The following is a 20,333-nucleotide window of genomic DNA, read 5'->3' as shown; positions in this document are numbered from 1 at the left end:
CAAGAGCTTTATTCTAAATTAAATGGTCATTAGCAACTCACTTAAAAGACTGTATTTAAAAAATGTTTGTTTTAGATATCATCTCCACTGAAAGTTATACTTTAAATAAAATAAGAACTAGAGCTTTGTTTGTTGTAACATAAGAACTCCAGCATTATAATGAAACTACATATGAACTTTTATATACATTGTAATTTTATCGGTCATTAATGTGTCAAGTTAATTTAGTGATTTTTATAACTGAATATTTTTAAATGTAATCTGCTGAGAAGTGTAAAGCACAAATTACTTTTTATAATGCTCTATGCAGCTTCTGACATGCATGTATGATTTATCCTGTCTAGGTTAGGTGTGACTGTGGAACAGGACAGAAGCCCAGACATGGTTACAATGGCTTTATAAGAGAAAAGGCTATCATGTGCACTACGGCATATAGTCTATATAATGGCTGCTATGAGACTAGTATGCTGCTGACCAACAGACCATAAAAGATAGGTTCTTCATGGGAATTGTAGGACACACTGAACAGTACACCAAACTACATTAGGGAAGTGTCAGGTGCAAGTGTGCTTCAAAATCTTTCAGTTATATATAAAACAGATGTAGACAAATATTAGCACTATGATGGGTTGTGACTCAATGATGGCCTTTGAAACGAATGACTTGAGTACATCTATCCAACAAGATAAGCAAAATTCTGGTCCATCTGCACTGTTGACTTTTCATGATGGCAGCTAACACCGAGACATTCCTTTAGTTGGAATTGCTGCCTTCAGATTAGGTATGTCAACATATATATATATCTGCAGTGGTGCAGCGGTAGCATTGTTGCCTCACAGCAAGAGGTTCTCCCATTCAATTCTCAGCTAGTGTGTGGGGAGTGCCTTCTGTGTGGAGTCTGCATGCCCTCCCCGCGGGTCAAGTGGCGTTCGAAAAGACATGCATGAATGGGCATGCCTTTGTTGAAGGTTGGGCGTCAAGCTGGCAACTCGGCACTGTGAAAATCTACTGCCAATCATTAGCGGACCGGAGTTCCGCTGTTTTGCTAATGCATATTAGGCCACCTTTGTGGTTAACAATGATTAATTTCCTGGCTTGTAGTGAGTTACAGTTTTCTGAAGGTACAGCAGCACCTCTGTACTTAGAGTTTAGAATACATGTCATCCAGATAGCAACCAAGGAATGAGTCAAACCGACTGTTTCCTGCCACAAACTGCATGTGGAAGAATAGCTATCAGCAAACATAACAAGACTGAATATTAACTAATGCATAACTTATAATTTTATAGTATAGTCTTGCAAATGATTTACTGGAGATTGTGATGTGCATTCTCTCACAAAAATATGATTCATTTTTATAAAACATTTTAAGATACACTGCAGATTTAGAATGATAGTAATTAGTTATTGTCTGTTGTACAAAAGAAAATATTTTCATGTAGTTCAGACATGCTTTTCACTTGCATATTAATTTCTAATAACTTTGAGTCTACAGACATTTTTAATCTGAATTTAATTTTTTAAGCAACCTCTACATGTTATCAAAAATAGTCTTTTTGTCAACAAGGGCCATTTATGAGAACTTGTGAGCAAATCTCCATGCACATTAGAATATGCAACTGTCTGTCCTGGCTAAAAGTAGCTTAAATATCAGTGGTTAAATATATTCAGAGCAGAGGCATTTTTATGCTATTTAGAGTGATCCACAACAGATATTTCTGGAAGCAGTTGCATGTTCCTTGCAGCCTCCTTCTCTTTAGAAAGGGGATCTGTGTTGTCACATGATGCTACATCATGACTGTAAAACAAAAGCATATTTCTGTTGTTCGTATTTCTTCTGTTTGCAGCAAGCTTCCTGCATTTATGCATAATGAGATAAAAGAGTTCACACAGGTTTAAAATGATGCAAACTGCTGTTGAGCCCACCATAAACAGAGTAAAAATTTTCTTCTCTGTTGGCCTAGCAATGAAGCAATCCACTGTGTTAGGGCATGGGGCTAAACTGCATTTCACTAACCTGGGCATGTCATAATTTTCATACAACATATGAAAAACATAGAGGAATACACCATCAATGCCAGCTTTGATGATTAAGCTTATAATGTACGTCCACCACAGTCCACCGTCCTTCTTTCCAGTGCTTGCATAAATTCTCTTGTATCTTTCTCCATCTTTCAGTCTCTGCTTCCTTTCTCTTTCTTCCCTGTATACTACATGCATAAGAACTAACATGGAGGGACATGTGACCAGAATGAGCTGAAGGGCCCATAAACGGATGTGTGAGACAGGAAAGACGCTGTCATAACAAACATTTGTACAGCCAGGTTGACGAGTATTGCATACAAATTCCTTTTGATCATCTCCCCAGACCTTTTCTGCTGCTACAACATAGACAAGTAAACGAAAGACAAAAACAACTGACAGCCAGATTCTTCCAAATCCTGTGGAATACTTGCTTACTCCGCTCACCAATCCTTGTAGAAAAGCCCAGTTCATCGCTGCTCAGGGGCCTGTATTGTCTGGATCTGGAATATAAAAACAGTATTTCCTGAATAGCTGCTGATGAGGTAGGCAATATTAATTTGTGAAATAAAATGTGTACATTTCTCCATATCAAAACTTGTTGATGGCTTTATCATGTTAACTTTGATTCCAGGACCATATTTACTTTCAATAATGCACAAGTTTCACATTAGACAAATCTTCAAGATGTACAGGTGTGTGACCAACTCACCTTAATAGAAGATCAATAAGTGTAACATTAGCACTGAAGTTCTTCTTCCACATCTATTGGATTAGCCTAAGTCAGATGTCTGACTTTTAAGTCCTGCTTCTGGATCTTTTGTAGATGTTCTGCAGCAGCATAGCTTTACCTTGACTGATGTCAGACAAATGTAAGATTTAGGAGAAGGAAACCCTCACACCAATTTTCAGTTCATTTTGGAAAAAAAGTCTTGTGAATTGTGCATTCATCAAGAGTACAAGCAACATCAATCCTCAGTCTGTAAAATCCACGAGGACCCTTACTCACACACTTACTTATTTTTAATGCATCTCTAAGGTAGTATTGAGTGGCTCCCTTAAATAAGGTTTGGATTGGTGAATGAGATACTAGAGTGAATGCTCCAGGTCCCCCTCCACAGTTATCAAACATGATAAAGGATACAGGGGCAGGAAGGCTGCAGCAATAATGCATTAATGATGCATCAGTGGTTATGGTGAGCTACACACACTAGTGTACAATATTTACTACAGGGATCACTACTGCCTGTAGGATGTCTTACACTTAGGACAGCACTAAACCAATAGGAGAGAATCTGTTTTGGTGAAAGTTGTAGCATACCCTGTAGGGCTACAATGGAAAACGTTGCCCTACCCTGGCACTGGAGGTTATAAGCTGACATTTTTGAAAAAAACTCAGCAGTTGTAGCCGTCATCCTCAGAGAGTGGCCAAACTAGAGACATTAGTGCTTTTTTTATTAGGCTGATAATAAAACAAAATGCTGTTAGCTAGCTACTTAGAATGGTCTGCTAGGAGATAGGTATACAGACATTGCTTGCATAAAATAGATAAATAGCTGTGCCATTTGCCTGACAAGCATAGATTGGACAGCCCATAGAAATGAGATAATTTTTATTTTGTTTTGAAAATTAAGGAATAAAATACCTTAGTTAACGTCAGCTCAAATGCTACGTTTGGCTTAAAGGAAGGTTTGCTTCTAATGTTTATTCTGTCCTTCTGAAAAAAACACCATAAGGTTCCTGTCACATGAGAGCCTGCAGCTCTGATACCCCTGCAGCCAAAGTTATTGCTGCCACTAAAATAGTTTTCCAAGAAAGGAGCTTCAAGGCCAAAAATAAAATTGGCTCACATGGGGTAAGGATTAGCCTTTGGATGACACTATTCAGGTCTTAAGATTAAGGAGTGCAGTTTCCAAGTAGCTGCAGTTTTACTACTACCCACTTCAAGAAATATTTTACCACATATTGGGCTGAAAAAGTAGTTGCATGGGGAAGGATCTTACTATAGTAGTAACCTGCACTTTGTTAAAGAGGTAGGAAAGACTGATGGAGAAAAGATCTGCTAGATGGTGCAGAAGCTGCTGTAGATGTACACCTCTTGATCTACACCACTAGATGTACACCTCTGGACGTACACCTCTAGACGTACACCACTAGATGTACCCTGCTGGATGTACACCACTAGATGTACACCACTGTATGTACACAACTAGATGTACACCTCTGGGTGTGCACTGCTAGATGCATACCTGAGGATGTGCAGCACTAGATGTATGCCTGTGGATGTGCACCAGTAGATTTACACCACTGGATGTGCACCACTAGATGTACACCTCTGGGCGTACCACCACTAGATGCACACCACAAGATGTACACCTCTAGATGGACACCACTGGATGTGCACCACTAGATGTACACCTGTGGATGTGCACCACTAGATGTATGCCTGATTTGCACCACTAGGTGTAAACCACTGGATGTACACTACTCAGAAAAACTCATTTATATGGCCAAATAAGATTTTCTTGCTCTATGTCTTTTAGCATTCTGCACAATGTTTATGTTGTCCTTAGACTCCCTGTCCTTTAAAGATATCCAGATGAGAACATCCTTGTTGCTAGCCTTATGGTCCTGAGATTTGGGTGCAGTAATATATACAAGTCTTGTGCCAGTAGAATGCTATGCTGAAGGAGTAGGAGACACCCTTCAGTCATCTGAATTAGCTGAGGAAAGCCAAGCATGCTAGGTCTAATTGGCATGACCAGCAGAATTCTGGGACTGTCTTTCCCTATTTTTTGCAACATACTTGGCAGACAAGTAAGGGTAGAAAAGTTGACAGCAGTTGCCTTTGCTACAGTATGCTGCAGATATCCATTACCCAGGGTTTTAGGCTTGGAATATGTAACAAAATGTCAGCAGTGGGTGATCCTGGACCATGGTAAGAAGGCTTACAAGATTCATTCTCTACTGTCATACATTTAAGCTGTACTCATAGCAGTTGATAATGGGCCTGCTTACATTACTACATGGACATTGTGAAATGAAAAGGTATATGTTTCATGTAATTGTAAACTCTGGTACATGGCCAATTCATGAACCATTTAGGTAAGCCAGCATATTTTGTATGAATGAGTCCTTGCTTACTTACCAACCACATTAGAGGTTCATAGGTTAATGCAAAGTGATCTGCCCGTATGGGCCATTTTGAGCCTAGCCAAAGTTAAACCCTGTACCTTATGTTTATGAGTTAAACACCTTAGCCATTATGCCAACTCTCAACCCTCCATTACTTGTTTTTGTCTGCAGTCAACCACAAGACTCTGTTTCAGTTTTGATTTCAAGGCTTTAGTATCTGTAGTAGTGTCATAATTTATTTTATGCTGATTTGCTTGCATATCATTGACCTTCTCTTAGTTCTAATTAGTTTCAGGTGTGCTAAATGTACATTTTAGGCAAGGTGCGATGTATCACTGACCAGAGTCTGCTTCTCTTGGAGTTGGACCATACGGTTACCCAGACTGAGCTCCCTTTAAGTTCATAGGTAAGTACTAGACAATCACTGATTAGAACATTAAAAACCTAACCAAAACCCCCTGTTCAAATGTCCCATCAAGCAGGGTAATGCAAAATAGATTAGGGGAGCATTTGAGGCATCTCATCCAATTATCTAGGTCTACCTTGAAAGTGGCAAGGGTGCTACAGTGCTTGACACTTAGTTGAAGTTTGTTCATGAGATGAGGCCTACATTGGGGTATGAAGCCATCATGCCGATATGTTTTATTTATTTGCTGATGGAGGTTTAGTTCCTTCATCTAGGTATTTGAAGTACCATATGTTCTGGAAAAGCATAAGAAGTCAAAGAGGGATATATATTTTTCAGCTCAAAAGGCAAGGCACAGATTTCCATGGGACAGTCTATAAGAGACTGAATTAAGATTTTTGAGGCTAGTAATATTTTAGTTATGAATCTGAGTTATCTTAAACTGAGGCATGTTTAGATAAATAAATGCCGAAAGGTTAGTTGTCATCAACAATGGGTCTGATGAGATGTGAGAAAGGTGAATTAAGGCTTCTTTGGATATAGTGGAAAATGCAATGGAAATCAGATGAGTCAGATGGAAGGCTTTCTGAACAAATAAGGAATTATTAACAGAAGTTCCTAGATCCTGTACAACAGTGTTTGATTGGAGTGGTGTGTCACTTATAAGGTGAGTGAAAATGATTTTATTAACAAAATGAATTATGCTGCAGCCTTTTGTATACAATTTGATGGGTCAGTGGTGTAGCGGTTAGCATTGTCGCCTCACATAAAGAGGTTCTTTGGTTTGATTTTCAGCTAGAGTTGTGTGAAGTCTGCATGTCCTCCCTGCATTCATGTGGGTTTGTGCAGGTTTCCTCCCACATTATAAAGACATGTAATTGCAGCATTTCTCCCCAGGCCTCCACTGAAAATAAGCTGTGTCCTAGTTGGAATTTCCCAGTAAACAAATGTTAAATAAAAAGGTGCAGTACTAGTGAAAGACGGTGAATTTCATCAAGACCAGATGAGTCGGTTATTGAATGATAGTGATAGTTATAATGTGATTACAAAATGATTTTGTTACTTAAACATTAAGTTGTTCTTTACAGTGATATTAAATGGGATTGAGAGCACGTCAGTATTTATTTAATTATAATGAGATAACTAATATGATCCTTGAGCTGATTCCTGAGAATAATGTTTTCATTTTAAAAGGAATGTATTATTTACAAACAGTCGGAGATGCAATGGTCACTTTCTGTGCAAACATTGTAATGTTACCTTGGGAGAAGATGTACTTTTTGTCAGGACATGCATACTTTGTGGATGATACATTTTTTATGGACTGGAAACATTGGAATGTTGACAGCATTTCTACAATATTTACATAATTCCAACAGCTTTTTGAGCTTTTCTATGCAATATTCATCTGTGACTTTTTTTAATGTGACTGTACATAAAGATTTGATGGGAAGTTTAAGTACATCCCTATATAGAAAAGAATGTAAGGAGAGTTCATATCTACACACGGTAAGGATGCATCCTAACTTTTTATAAGAACGTGCTGAAGAGTCAAATTTTAAGAGTGTCTAGGCTTACTTATACTGATGATAAACTGGTAAGTGTATCTAACAGTCTTTGAGCAGATCTTACAGTAAGAGGTTTGTGCAAAGAATACAGAAAATGCTATTGGTGAGGTCATGTGACTCAGATCTAGAGCTACAGATGCTAAACCATATTTAATACAGACTGACACAGCATCTCGATGCAGCACTGATAAGCAGATGGCTATTTTGACATTACCATTAACTTATTCCAGGAATGTAAATATGTTTTGTGATTTTTATGAAAACAAATTGCTCTATTACAACAGTAAATGATAAATTTAAATAATTAATTGGTGACGCTCCACTTTAAAAACAAACTATCATGAAAAAACAGATACACTATATAGAGTGAATGTTAGGGCTAAGGGTATTAAAATAATAGGAGTATTCTCATCTTATAATTGCCATGTCTATGAATATATAATGAGAATTTCTTCTTATGTGCATCCAATTGCTGCTAAATGTTAAGACTGTCAATTCATATGTTTACAGCAAGTTTGTTTTTTTAAGCCAAGTGTCAATTATGTTGATGTTTTCATGTAGAAAAAATGAATAGAACTTTTTAAAAAGCATATTAATAAAATGTATATGATATCAGGAAAGGAAGCTTATTAATACTCTGACTAAAAACATTAAATGTGAATAATATCGGATATGTTTTTAGATTTATAGCTTTACAACTTGCTGATGTTAGTTTCAGAAGTGATTACATTGTGATTACTACTGACAAAGCTGAATATGACTGGGTTATTAAGTTATGTGCCACCTGTCATCCTGGATTAAATGACTGTTTCTATAAAACTAGTTCTAAATTCAAATATTTTAATGCACTGGTCAAGACTGTGATCATCTGGTTTTACTTTCTATTGGGTCTATATCACCAAATTTAAAAGACCGGAGATTGAACGGCATTCACATCAGAAATGCCATTCATCGAGGTATTTATTGTGAGATAGCTGTACAGTGAAGATCGGAAAATTTGCCCTTTTCTCACTGTAGTGCGATCTTGGAGTTGGTATACAAAATTAGCAGTGTGTGTTGGGGGCTGTACCCCCACAAAGAGTGACTTCGATAAACAGCATTTTCGATGTAAATGCCGTTTGATCTCCAGTCTTCTCAATATTCAGTTTATGGTCAACAGTCCATTTGTTTGTCTGAATGTGATGAGCCAGGAATGTTGGCCTGAAGGTGTGAGAAATAGATGTTAAACAGAAGGGGACCCAACAATGAGCCCTATGGTACACCACTGATCATTTTTTGCTTTTAGAAGTGACACCTGTGACTCTGACCCCAGGGGTTCACCAGACTGCCAGTTACCTATCCACCCTACAATATAAGGATTTAAATTCAGATTTACAAGTCTGAATAATGCCCATGGGAGGAATAGTGTTAAAAGCCTTAACAAATCTAGGTATGCTGTATCTACAACATAACTGTTATTCAATGCTTTAATTACTTTTTCAAATAAATTTATTAGGTTAAACAGATAGGACTTCCTTTTGACAAAGCTGAAATGAAGAGGGTTCAGGATTAAGAGATTTTCATTGGACAGATTAATAATGTATCAGATAATATGCTCAATGTCTTTACATATGAAGCTAGTGAGACTAATGGTTTATAGTTACCAGGGTTTGTGGTTAGGCCACTTTGTGTAATGGCATTACAATGGCTGTTGGAAGGCTTCAGGAATGTAACCAGTGGAGAGTTATATATATTAAACAGGTTAATTATGGGTTCATATATGCTCTGCTTTATACTGGGAATCAGGCAACTTGGTATATTATCAGGGCCCATGAATGAAATGCTCTGACTTTTTGAGAGGTCTGAGAGAGCTTATTCCATAGTCATTAAAGGGGTGGCTGGAGTTATGGATGGAGCAAAATGTACACTAAATTTATTAGCTAAGATGCTAGCTATTTCCTTTGGATAAGAGTATGCAGTAATATCACAGACTTGCTTTGAGCATCGTTGGGTGTTAGTTCTTAACTTCCTGACACAGTTAATGAAAAGTTTTAGTTATTTATAGTTTTAGTGACTATTTTAAGTTCACATTCAACTCTGAGATTTCTAATGGTTCCCTTAAGATGTTTGCTAATTTGCTTAGATGTTGTCTTAAGGTAGGTAGAATGAGAACTCTTATAAGCATATAGCAATTTATTTCTCTTGTTATATAATTTGTTTATCTGGTTATTTCACTATAGGGCTTTGTTTTTAAATAGAGAAAATCTTGTCAATGCAACTTTTAAGTGGTAGAAGCTCGAGGCATAGGCAAACAATTCAGCAATGGGATCAACCAGAGGAGGATTACAGCAGAATTTATTTAGGTCATCAAGTAAATGAAAAGTGATTGTTTTTTAAAGTCCCTAAGCAAAAATGTATTTACATGGGTCATACAATCAGTTTTAAAGAAGCATTTCACTAATTTATTGTCTGATTTAACAAGGCATAATGATACATATGGAGGCTTACAAGAAGTGTCCATATTTGTGGGGAAGAAATCAAAGATACTAGGGTCCCTAGTAAAATTGTTAACTATTTGTAAAAGAGAGTTAGCATTTATAATGTCAAGGAAACATTGTGTATGCCAAACTTTATTAAATCAGACAGTTTATTGATGGATACTTCAAGTCCCCCCAGTAAAAAGGCATTTGTTTTAATGGGGATTTCAACTAATGTGTTAAGGTAGCTATCATGCTCAGAAGGGAACATAGTTGGTGTTCTATAGCTAAGTATAAAGTATGTTTTTTTTCTTTTTTATAGTGGTTGGGACTTCTAGGTGTTCAAATATGTGATGTCCCAAGGAAGTTGTCATGATTTGATGATATCCTTGGCAAATGCCGATACTCCCCCACAATTACCAGTAGGTCTGAAGAGATAATAGACGCTATACCAAGGAAGAGGGGGAGTATTTGCTTTGCTGTGAAACCACATCACTGAAATTATGGGTGTATGAATGTGTTTAAGTTGCAGAAAAGAGATTCAAGTTGATTGGCCTAAGAAATTTTTCTCATGATTGTTTTGATTCATAATAAAGAAGGAAGGGATTAGAGTAGTACTACCAAAGACTCCTTATATATAATTTAATCTTTCTCTTGTGCAGTCTGCTCAGTAGCACTATGAGAATTGAAGCTAATACATGACCAACAGCTGTCATTATTTTCTTGATTGTAATCTGGTCCTCTTTAGGTAGATCAGAGAATAAAATTTTAGTTGGTGAGCACACCTATTGGACATGATTATATCTCCCTTCTCTTGTTTCAAGTGTGCTATTTGGCAGACATTGGATATCTCTGGGGTTAGATTGAACTTTAGTAGAGTCAGTGCCAAGTTTCCCATAGAGTTACTTCAACTCATCAGGTACACCATAACATCTATTCAGTCATTGGTGCTGGTGACTGCTGACTTAGAGATGTCTGAAAGCTAGAAATATGAAGATACTGCCAGGGACACAGACTCATCCATCTCTATCAAGTCCAGTTATCTCTTTTTTATTGACTGTCCATTGTAAAGCAAATATGGGAGATGTATGCCAGGTTCTCACTTCAAGGGGTGATTCATGTGATCCTGCTAGTGGGGATCCTTTCATTTTCTTTGGAGGTGTACCCCCTGACATGATGGATGATGTGGGCTGAGGGTTAATCCTCTGACAGGCTGAGACATACTCCTGTATGAACTTCCTATAATTCAAGGTCATAGATGGTGTCAGCAAAACCCTCACCTAATGGACCTGCCTGTAATGAGAAGCAAATTCTCAGTTGTTTAAGGCCTGGAAAACTTATTGCTGAAAAGATCTTACTATCATTGATACAAACCGTCAAAATCTCCCACTTTTTGGCCAACTCAAAAGGAGTTGCAATAATTATGTTATCATTGCTTTTGACTAGCCTTTCTTTTTTTCGATATTTAATGGAAAACTCTCACTTTGTGGAGAAAACCAAACCGTACATTTAGAATTTTCACAAGAGAGGGGTTTCTCTTTACCAGGCCGAGATTCATTACCACAGAAAATGGGTATTTTCTCCTTGTTGCTGTCTTAGGAGTTAAAGATAATTGTATTTAAAATTGCATTTATTTACATTTTTTAACCAGGTAGAAGAATTTGTGTAAGGATCATTTTCTGCATTAATCCAGACCAGAAAAAAAGTGCAAAACATTTCATACCACTGTCTTTAGATAGCATAAATGCTGTAAAGGAAACATTGCTACATAATGAGCTCATGAAATAAGAAATATATTAATGCAATTTAGTGCAATGCATTTTACACACCTGAATTTTGACAGGGTAAATGCAACAGGGTTAAGCATTATTTACGTACAAATCAGACATAATTATATAGTATTCAGAGGAAATATAGTAGTTGAATTACAGAACAGTTCAGGTGAAGACATTATTGAATAATGGTAGGAATATATTATAAATAAATGTAGAGTAGTTAAAACTAATCATGATTCAACAAAACTGTATGCTGAACTCATATTTTGTTGACTGCTACTGCTACTTTTATGAATAATTGAGAGATTGGAAAAGGAAATCCTTTTCCAATCAGTTAAACCAAAAAAAAACCACTAACTTGTAACTAACGTGTAGGCATAATTTCTCTGCATTGTGGTCCTGTTAGACCCTTTCCCTTTTCCACCAGACCAGACAATAGGTCACACACACACACACACACACACACACACACACACACACACACACACACACACACACACACACACACACACACAGACATCAGTGCTCTTCCCTAGTTCTTCTGTTAACATTAACCCACAAACACTGATGCACCCATGCTCAACCCTGTTGCCAACACTTATCTGTTCCCTTCCCTAACCCTTACTCTAACCCTAATCCACTAACACTCATGCACACAAACTGGCATGCATGCGCGCGCACACACACACACACACACACACACACACACACACACACACACACACACACACAATTCCATTTAAAACCTGTGTTACAAATGATATTTATAGCATTAGTACTCAGTCCCACTTACCTTCTTACCTTACATTCAATATTCAACGCTTTGAGAAATACTGCCTTTGTTTGGTTAGTGCAGAAGACTGAGCATCTGTAATATTAACAAGCAGCTTCTTTTGCCTGGGGTCGGGATTTGATTCTTTCCACCTTATTTGTCTACTGAATCTGAACAAATCTGTTAACTAAATAGCACTTCTGGGTTGTCCCTGTAAAGGGACAGTTGTGCCCAATAGGCTTCTCAGCCAAAATATAGGTTATAAATAATGAAGTCCAGGTATTATTGTGGTTATTCTGATGTTGGTTCTCCATAGTTAGCATACTGGAGAACTTAAAAGCATGTTTTAGTTGAGAAATTACTTTTTCCACAGTGTTTTCTGTAAGGAAGTGAAATGACAGGCTTTGGTTAAAATTCTCACCTAATATTTTTGTCTATATTCAAAATTATAAGGTAGATTCTTCTAGTGAGTGAGACATTAAAGATAAAATAAGGGTTTTTACTATTACTGGATTTCCAAAATTTATGGTTTAAAAAACAAATTCCATCAGCCAAAGACAAAAGGCATCAACTCTGATGAAGTCTATAACCAGTAAGATGATAGCAGTAATAAAAAGTTGTTAATGCTATTGGTGTTTCATGTGGATCATCTCGTTGCTGTTGTTGAGCCTTTGGCTGGCAGAATTTGTTCTTTTATCATTTTTTAATTTCCACTGAACCTTTTACAAATTTATTGTTTAGTAAAGTCCTCTTCTGGACCATTACCTTGTCATGGTGAAGGGGCTTGCATGTATCTCATTGACGCTATGAGCTGTATGGGCTCTGTTGTGTAGGGTCGGCTAAAAGGGCCAGTTGGTCAGTGAAAAAGGTAATGGTAAGCTACTACTATACCCCTGTCTGTTTTGGAAGAAAGTCCTTTGGGACGAAGCAACCCAAGACATGTCGAAATTACACCATAAGATGAGCCCAAGCAGAGGGTAAGTATGAGTAGAAGCAGAGGTTATGACACTGATGAAGTCCAGCCAGTGGGATGCCCGTATTTTGAAGTACTGGGAGACAAAAGGAAAATCTGATGCTGCAGAGCAGTATGCACCCATTGAACTTGCAATATAAGCACTAATATAACAGGTAAACATGATGCAGTTAAGGGACAAAATAACACAAATAAATATTGACATATTTGGAATTAATGAAGAAAACAGAATACCTAGGTCATTTTTCATGAGGTAATCATCAGGCTTTCTACTGTAGAAAACAATCTTGCAGGAAAAAAACAGAGTAGCTCTCATTATTAATAAATTAATACAAAAGTCAGTCCTTAATTACTAATCAAAATTATGAAATGACCTCAATCAGACTACAGAGCAAGCTATTCAGTGCTACAGAGATACAAGTTTATGATCAGACTACAGATACATAGGAGGAACCTGACCAATTTTATGAGGACCTGCAACACATTATAGAAATAACACCAAAAACATATTACATTCATTTTAGATGATTGGAATGCTAATGATGGTTGTCAAAGTACCACTCTGATAATGGACATAATTGGCTTTGGAGTACAAAAAAAAGCAGGACATGGATAAATTAGTACAGTTCTGACCTGGCAATTCACTGGTCACAGCTGTCTGATTCAGAAGTCTAAAATGAAGTTTTACACATGTATATCACAGATGGTCAATTCCTAAATCACACTAACTATACACTTTGTAGTCAACAGTTGGCAAAAAGAATACTTGGTTCTGACTGCGACGTTGACCATTAGCTTCCTATTTCACATTTTAGAGTTAAATTAAAGGAAGCAAGTAAAGAATCCAGGACAACTCGATGTGATCTCAACAATGTTACAAATTAATATGTAGTGGAGGTGAAGAACACATTTAAGGATTGGACCTGGTGGACAGAGTACCCTAAGTGCTATGAATAAAGGTTTGTGATTGTATCCAACATGGCAGCAAAAATATTCCAACTACAAATAATAGTAAGAAGGCAAATGGTTCTCTGTGGCTATAGAAGTGGAGAGAGCAAGGAGATTAAACAGGATGCAGAGTATCAAAAAATAGAAAGAAGAGATAAGGCACATTTAAAATAGTGCAAAGGACTGGAAGCAGATACTAGGATAAGAAAGTCAAGAGAGCTTTTCAAAATGATTGGAATAATTAAGGGAAACTTGCAAGTAAAATGTGCATGATAAAAATACAAAGATGGGAGGCATCTATGAAAAACACAAGATTTTAAGAAGAGGTTGTTGAAACATGCAGAACAACCACATTAGAAGGACACTAACATCTGTGATACATATGATGTTATGTTCTGTAATCTGGAGCCAGACTTTCTGGAGAATCTAGTTAAATGGGGCTTAGAAATATTGCTTTTTATAAGACTGCTGTACATGATGCCATTTCAGCTGAATTGTTTACAATCATACAAAATGATACTGTTTAATTTTTGCTTGATATTTTCAAGCAAATTTCGAAAAGACAACAGCGGATATTGAGTTGTAAATGGTCAGTTTCTATTCTAATCTCTAAAAGGGCAATGCTAGACAGCGTACACATTTTCACATTTTGCACTTGTTTCATATGCTAACATGGTAAGTCTGAAGATCCTATAAGCTAAATTTCAGAATTACATGCACTGAGAACTGCTAAATGTACAAATTGTTTCTGAAGTGGCAAAGCCACTAGTCATTAGATTATCAATATCCACTGGATCATACAGAAAGCAGAAGAGTTCCAGAAAATATTTACTTCAGCTTGTTAAAATCACCATGGAGTACAAATCTTTTTTTTTTCATGGTACCGTCTGGAAAGTTTTTAACTTATTTGACCTAAGCAATAGAGGAAGAGAACACAATGATAATAGCAATGTTGATTTCACTAAGGTCACCTACAAATACACGGATAATTAATTTAGATTGGAGTTGCATCATTTTTGGTGTTGCTTTTACTTAATGACATTGGTCTGAGTTTTTTTCTTTTTCTTACTAGAAACATAACTTCTCCAACTACACATAATCCAGGTCTTTTGTTAATGAGAGTGTTATAAGATTTTTGGATACATGAAGAGAGATAGTTATTTATCTATCAACCAAGACACATAGATGACTATAATTTTTCATTAAGACTGAATATTCTAGAATTCACATGTAGTCCATTCATTGTGATCCATCCAGCCATCCATGCATAACCCCTTTTTTCCCATTTTTGCACATGGGTTTGGGTTGTCACTTCAAGAGTAACAATTATCTAGAGCCAAGGTTTACATTACAGGTAGATAGCCCTGCCAATGTGGTTCTTCCACACCCTCACATACACACTCACATCTATAGCCAATTTAGACTGTCCATTCCACCTAGTGCATGTCTTTGGAATGTGGGAGGAAATCAGAGTGCCCAGAGGAACCCCACACAAACACAGGGAGGACCATGCAGACTCCACACAGAAGGCACCCAAGCTGAGAATCAAACCGGTGAAACTCGCTGTGAGGCAACAACACAATCTGCTGTGCCACTGTGCTGCCCCTGCTACAACAGTGATTGCTGTAAAGATTAAAGGAGGCTATAGACCAATATTTTGGATTAATGTAGTCCTTTTGAATTTGTTGAGAAGATGTTGGTCCAATACAATGCCGAATGCTACTGCAAAGAAGGGAATTTTTAAAGAAGTTACATTTTTCTGCATATATCTTTCACAAAACAATGTTCTTTAGGGTACGTGAGTATAGGTTTCAGTTTGTTACATTGATAAACATGTATGTATGTGTGTCTATATATTTTCAAATACAAAATGTTCACCATGAACACAGTTTGTGTAACTTAGATAAGGATTTAGAGGACGCAGTGTCTGGTGTCTTTTGTTGTGGTTGGTTTGGAGCACTGTTATACACATATACCCATACGATTTTTAAGTAAGGAATGACAAACATATCATTAATGGCGGTTCATTATGGCATGAAGGGTATAAGAAGAAGGAAGACGTGTTCAATAAGAATTAGTAGAGGTATTAATATAAACTTGTATAATTTGGCGTAATTGGGCCTTACACATTTAGATTTAGCTGTTATAATTCATAATTGTGTCTGTTAGTATACACAGCAGTTGTTCTTTAAATGAAGTGTGAGAGGAGACCATGGGAATAGCTTGAGAAGCATAAATTTGAGAGAGCGAGAGGGAGAGATAAGTGGCTGGGGAATAGAATAGAGTGAGACATGGGCTAAGTGGCCACCACTCTGTCTCAGTGTGCATGATGATGAAAAAATGTGAATAACCCACACAGATTCTATTCACTAGAATCATGACTGAGGAGAAGAGACAGCCCATTAGGGTCCTGAGCAGATAAGGGCTTGAATGTATATTTAACCATTACCAGTCTAAATTCTTTGCTAAATAAAATTATGCTGACCAAGCTACATAGGAACATATACATTCAGTTAGTAGAGAGTTCTATACCTGAGACAATATACAGCATAAGTAAAACAACTAATTCTGCACTGTGTTTGGGTTAGTATGGGTGCATGATTCCATATGGAAAATTACACAAAATATTTTGTGAGAATAGATGTCAGATACAATAAGTAAACACTGCATAATTATCCCAGGATTTAGGAAGGTTTAGCATGATGCTGAAGCATTTTCTCGCAAGGTTTCCTCAATGCACTAAGCCTTTCTGTTTCTTAGAGAACTCTGCCACTGAGATTTTTCTTTCATTGGGTCTTACTTCAGAGAACAGTTTCATGGGTAAAGCTGCATGTTAGTGAAGCAATCCAGAGGAGTGGCTAATGCTAATTAGCTATGTAATATCTTCCAGAAATGTCCACAACTCTTTATTTGCTTGGCAATGTGATTGTCAAATAAACCGTTACTCTTGGAGGAAAAAAAATACCACCACCAAAGTACGAAAGTCACCCATTAGCTCTTGAGTATTTGTTACAATGGTAAGCCCAATGAAGCTCTGATAGGGGTGTTTGTGTGAGACAGTGTGCGTGTGTGTGTGTGTGTGTGTGTGTGTGTGTGTGTGTGTGTCCCCGAGAGTGTGTATATATGTGTGCATCTGTGTCTGAATATATGTGCATGTGTGTGTGTAGTGAGCTGCCTTCGTGAATATGACACATGTACCACCAGGGAGAATACTAACATGGTCAGGTCTAAACAGAGTAGCGTTTGAGTCAGATACACAGTGATGAGACACTAATTAGGTCTTTCTCATTGCAGCTGCACTATATCTCTGAATCAGAATTTCTCTCCATCATGCAAAATCACCAGCCCATACTGGGCAATTATCATGGACAGAGAAATCTGCGAATCCACAAGCTATTTTTTAATACACCTCTGTATCAGCAGCATATGTACTTTAAAAGTCTCTAACTCAAAACACTGCAGTATACTTACACGTCACCATTAACAGGCAGTCATACAAACATGAAGGAGGACACAAAAAAATTTCTCTAGTGTCTTGTAGCATCATGCTTGACAGTTTTGTATACACACACACAAACACGTATATATATATATATATATATATATATATATATATATTTATATATATATATATATATATATATATGGGAACACTTCACATAATCGAATTACTGAAATCTCGAATTTCATATGGTCGAGACCATATCATTGAGATTTCAGTAAATCGAATATGTGTAGTGTTTAAAAATAAAAGTTTACTTAACTTAATACATTGCGTGCAGACAGAGGCAAGGATTCTTGCACGCTCTGTGTGTACGTAATGTTTTATTTTTTGTTGTGGTGTTAACAGGAAATGAGAAATCTCCCGTTTTGCGCTTCCGCATACAGCGCAAGACGGGAGATTTCCCATTTCCCCACTGTAGCGTGATCTTGGAGTTGGTATATTTAAGTAGGGGGGGGTGTGGGGGGCACAGCCCCCCACATGGGGGGTGCAGGGGAGCAAGGCCCCCTCTGCAAAAGCGAAGTTTGTTTTTTTGGTTTCATTTCAGAAGTTCGGGTTTACGAAACTCGATCTTTTGGTTTCGGTTATTTGCAGTTCGAGATTTTATAAATTTGAGCTTCTGAAGTGAATCCATATATGTATATATATTAAAAAAAGAAATTAAAAAATTATATATATATATATATATATATATATATATATATGTGTACATAAATGCACCTGTATATATGTTCATAAATGCACACACACAGTGCAACAACCTGAGAATTAAAGGCACAACAGTTTGAAACACTAACGTTTACAGCAACAGTGTCAGAATTAACTAACAAAACAAGCTATATATTAAAGCTGCCCAACAGTTCAGAAAAATAGCGTATCAAGCAGTTAATATGGCAGAAACTGATACCCTAATAACTCTCTGCAACAATCTAATGTAAGAAAAAAATGAAATGAATGATAAAAGATAAACTCAAAGGCTTAACACACTGGAACAGTAAAACCATTTACTTTATGTAATTATTAATTTTAAGGTCTCCAGAAGGATGGCAATCTAAGTAACATAATGCTCCATGTAAATTCTAATAAAGAGGGAAAAATAAAAGCTAGCACATCTGCACTAATTATAATAATGAATAGACCTTTTATAGTTTGATTTACAGGGCAGCAAATAACTGGGGGACTATATCTCACAGTTTTCCAACACCACAACAACGGGAAGCATAAAAATCACAAGGTGAATAAGTAATGTTGAAGCAAAGGATCATATAAGAATCTGTGTCAAAATATTTACGTAGAGTATAAAAAATAAGACGCACTCCACATAAATCGGACTGTACATGCACAGACATCCTGGAGGGTTCTGCTAACAAACAGCATCTCAGACAAGGCTGTAGATGAACAATAGGGACCAAGAGATATAAGTAACCTATGCAGCTTGTACTACAGAAAGCTATTCACACTTTAAGTTTACTGAACTTAAAATGGTGAATGCACAGGAAAAAAAAAACATATAGTCAGTTAGTGCTGTATCCAACACAAAAGATAATCTACAACACAAATCCAAAGGTATTTCTATACTGTAGGAAGCAATCCAATGATTGTTATGTGTGTGTGTGTGTGTGTGTGTGTGTGTGTGTGTGTGTGTGTGTGTGTGTGTGTGTGTGTGCGTGTGTACATGTTATGTGCACGTGTATGTGTGTGCATGTGTGTGTGTGTGTGCACATGTGTACATGCATGTGCATATGTGTGTGTGTACATGTATGTGTGTGTGCGTGTGTGTGAGGGGGAGGTCCATGGATGTACTACTCTGTAAACCAATATACAGCATGATCAGAATGGAAAATCATGTGCTCCAGGATGAAGTACAGTGTAGTTAAAGAACATTTTCAGAAAAATTATTTCAGCAAGGCAGGGTTCAGTGCGGTTTGTTCTTGTCAAATTGTTTGCATTTCTCTTTGTAGCTGTATGTTATTGTGTCTCACAGTAAAATAAAGCCATGTTATGAAGATGTTCCATAACATTATAACACCAGCCAGACTTTGCCTCTTAAGCATTTTTAGCTTCTGTATTAGATCATTACCCTCTGAGGAGGGTTGGGCCTTGGGCTAACAACCTGAGCCCTTAAAACCTGTAACTGTTACAGAAACAAGGAGCACTGTAAGGTGCTCATTGCCCGGTGTATCACATGGTGCATGAATGGGAAACAGAGAGAGATTAAATCATTACTCCATATACACTGAGAGGCTTTATTTTATAAAAATATAAATAGTAAGTAAACTCAGCTATGTATTTAAGCTATGTTTAAATCCCTTCTTATCTCTACACACCTTGCTCCGACTCTTTTCATTGTAGCTTTTCAGCCTGCTAACTCTGATTTCAGTCTTGTATGTGTGTGTGTGTGTGTGTGTGTGTGTGTGTGTGTGTGTGTGTGTGTGTGTGTGTGCATATAAATATATATATATATATATATATATATATATATATATATATATATATATCACACACACACACACACACATATATGTATATACTTTGTACTGTTTCTTCTGCCTTATGCTCCTAGTCCAACTCCAATATTCACTTTGCATGTTATGTATACATATGTTACATTTTGTCATTCACTCTATATATAATACCATACATCTTTCATGTTTACCTGAGTCTGAGTTGGAAATAGTTCCAGTGGGATCAATGCACTACCCCAGTTAACAAATTCAAAATAAAATAAATAAGTGCATTATATATAGCTGTAAACAACATCTTAAATACAGGCACA

General features: G+C 36.9%; 1 protein-coding gene across 8 annotated transcripts in view; it reads right to left on the bottom strand.

The window, feature by feature from the left end:
* Positions 1-1,496: 1,496 nt before the first annotated feature.
* Positions 1,497-20,333, bottom strand: part of LOC122791983 (gap junction beta-4 protein-like) — a 129,215-nt gene continuing 110,378 nt past the window's right edge. For 5 of the 8 annotated variants that reach the window (XM_044059851.1, XM_044059849.1, XM_044059866.1 and 2 more), the window contains one exon: positions 1,497-2,525. In XM_044059851.1, the coding sequence (XP_043915786.1) occupies positions 1,690-2,496 (807 nt within the window). In that variant the 5' untranslated portion in view covers positions 2,497-2,525 and the 3' untranslated portion in view covers positions 1,497-1,689. Of the gene's footprint in view, positions 2,526-2,734; positions 2,849-13,341; positions 13,394-20,333 lie in introns of those variants that run through there. The other 3 variants (XM_044059856.1, XM_044059853.1, XM_044059871.1) reach the window with 2 other exon arrangements.

The sequence above is a fragment of the Protopterus annectens genome, chromosome 1.part2 (assembly GCF_019279795.1).
Source record: "Protopterus annectens isolate FY-2018-M chromosome 1.part2, PAN1.0, whole genome shotgun sequence".
In the NCBI taxonomy this organism is placed as follows: Eukaryota; Metazoa; Chordata; order Ceratodontiformes; family Protopteridae; genus Protopterus; species Protopterus annectens.
This window is presented reverse-complemented; position numbering and strand designations above follow the sequence as displayed.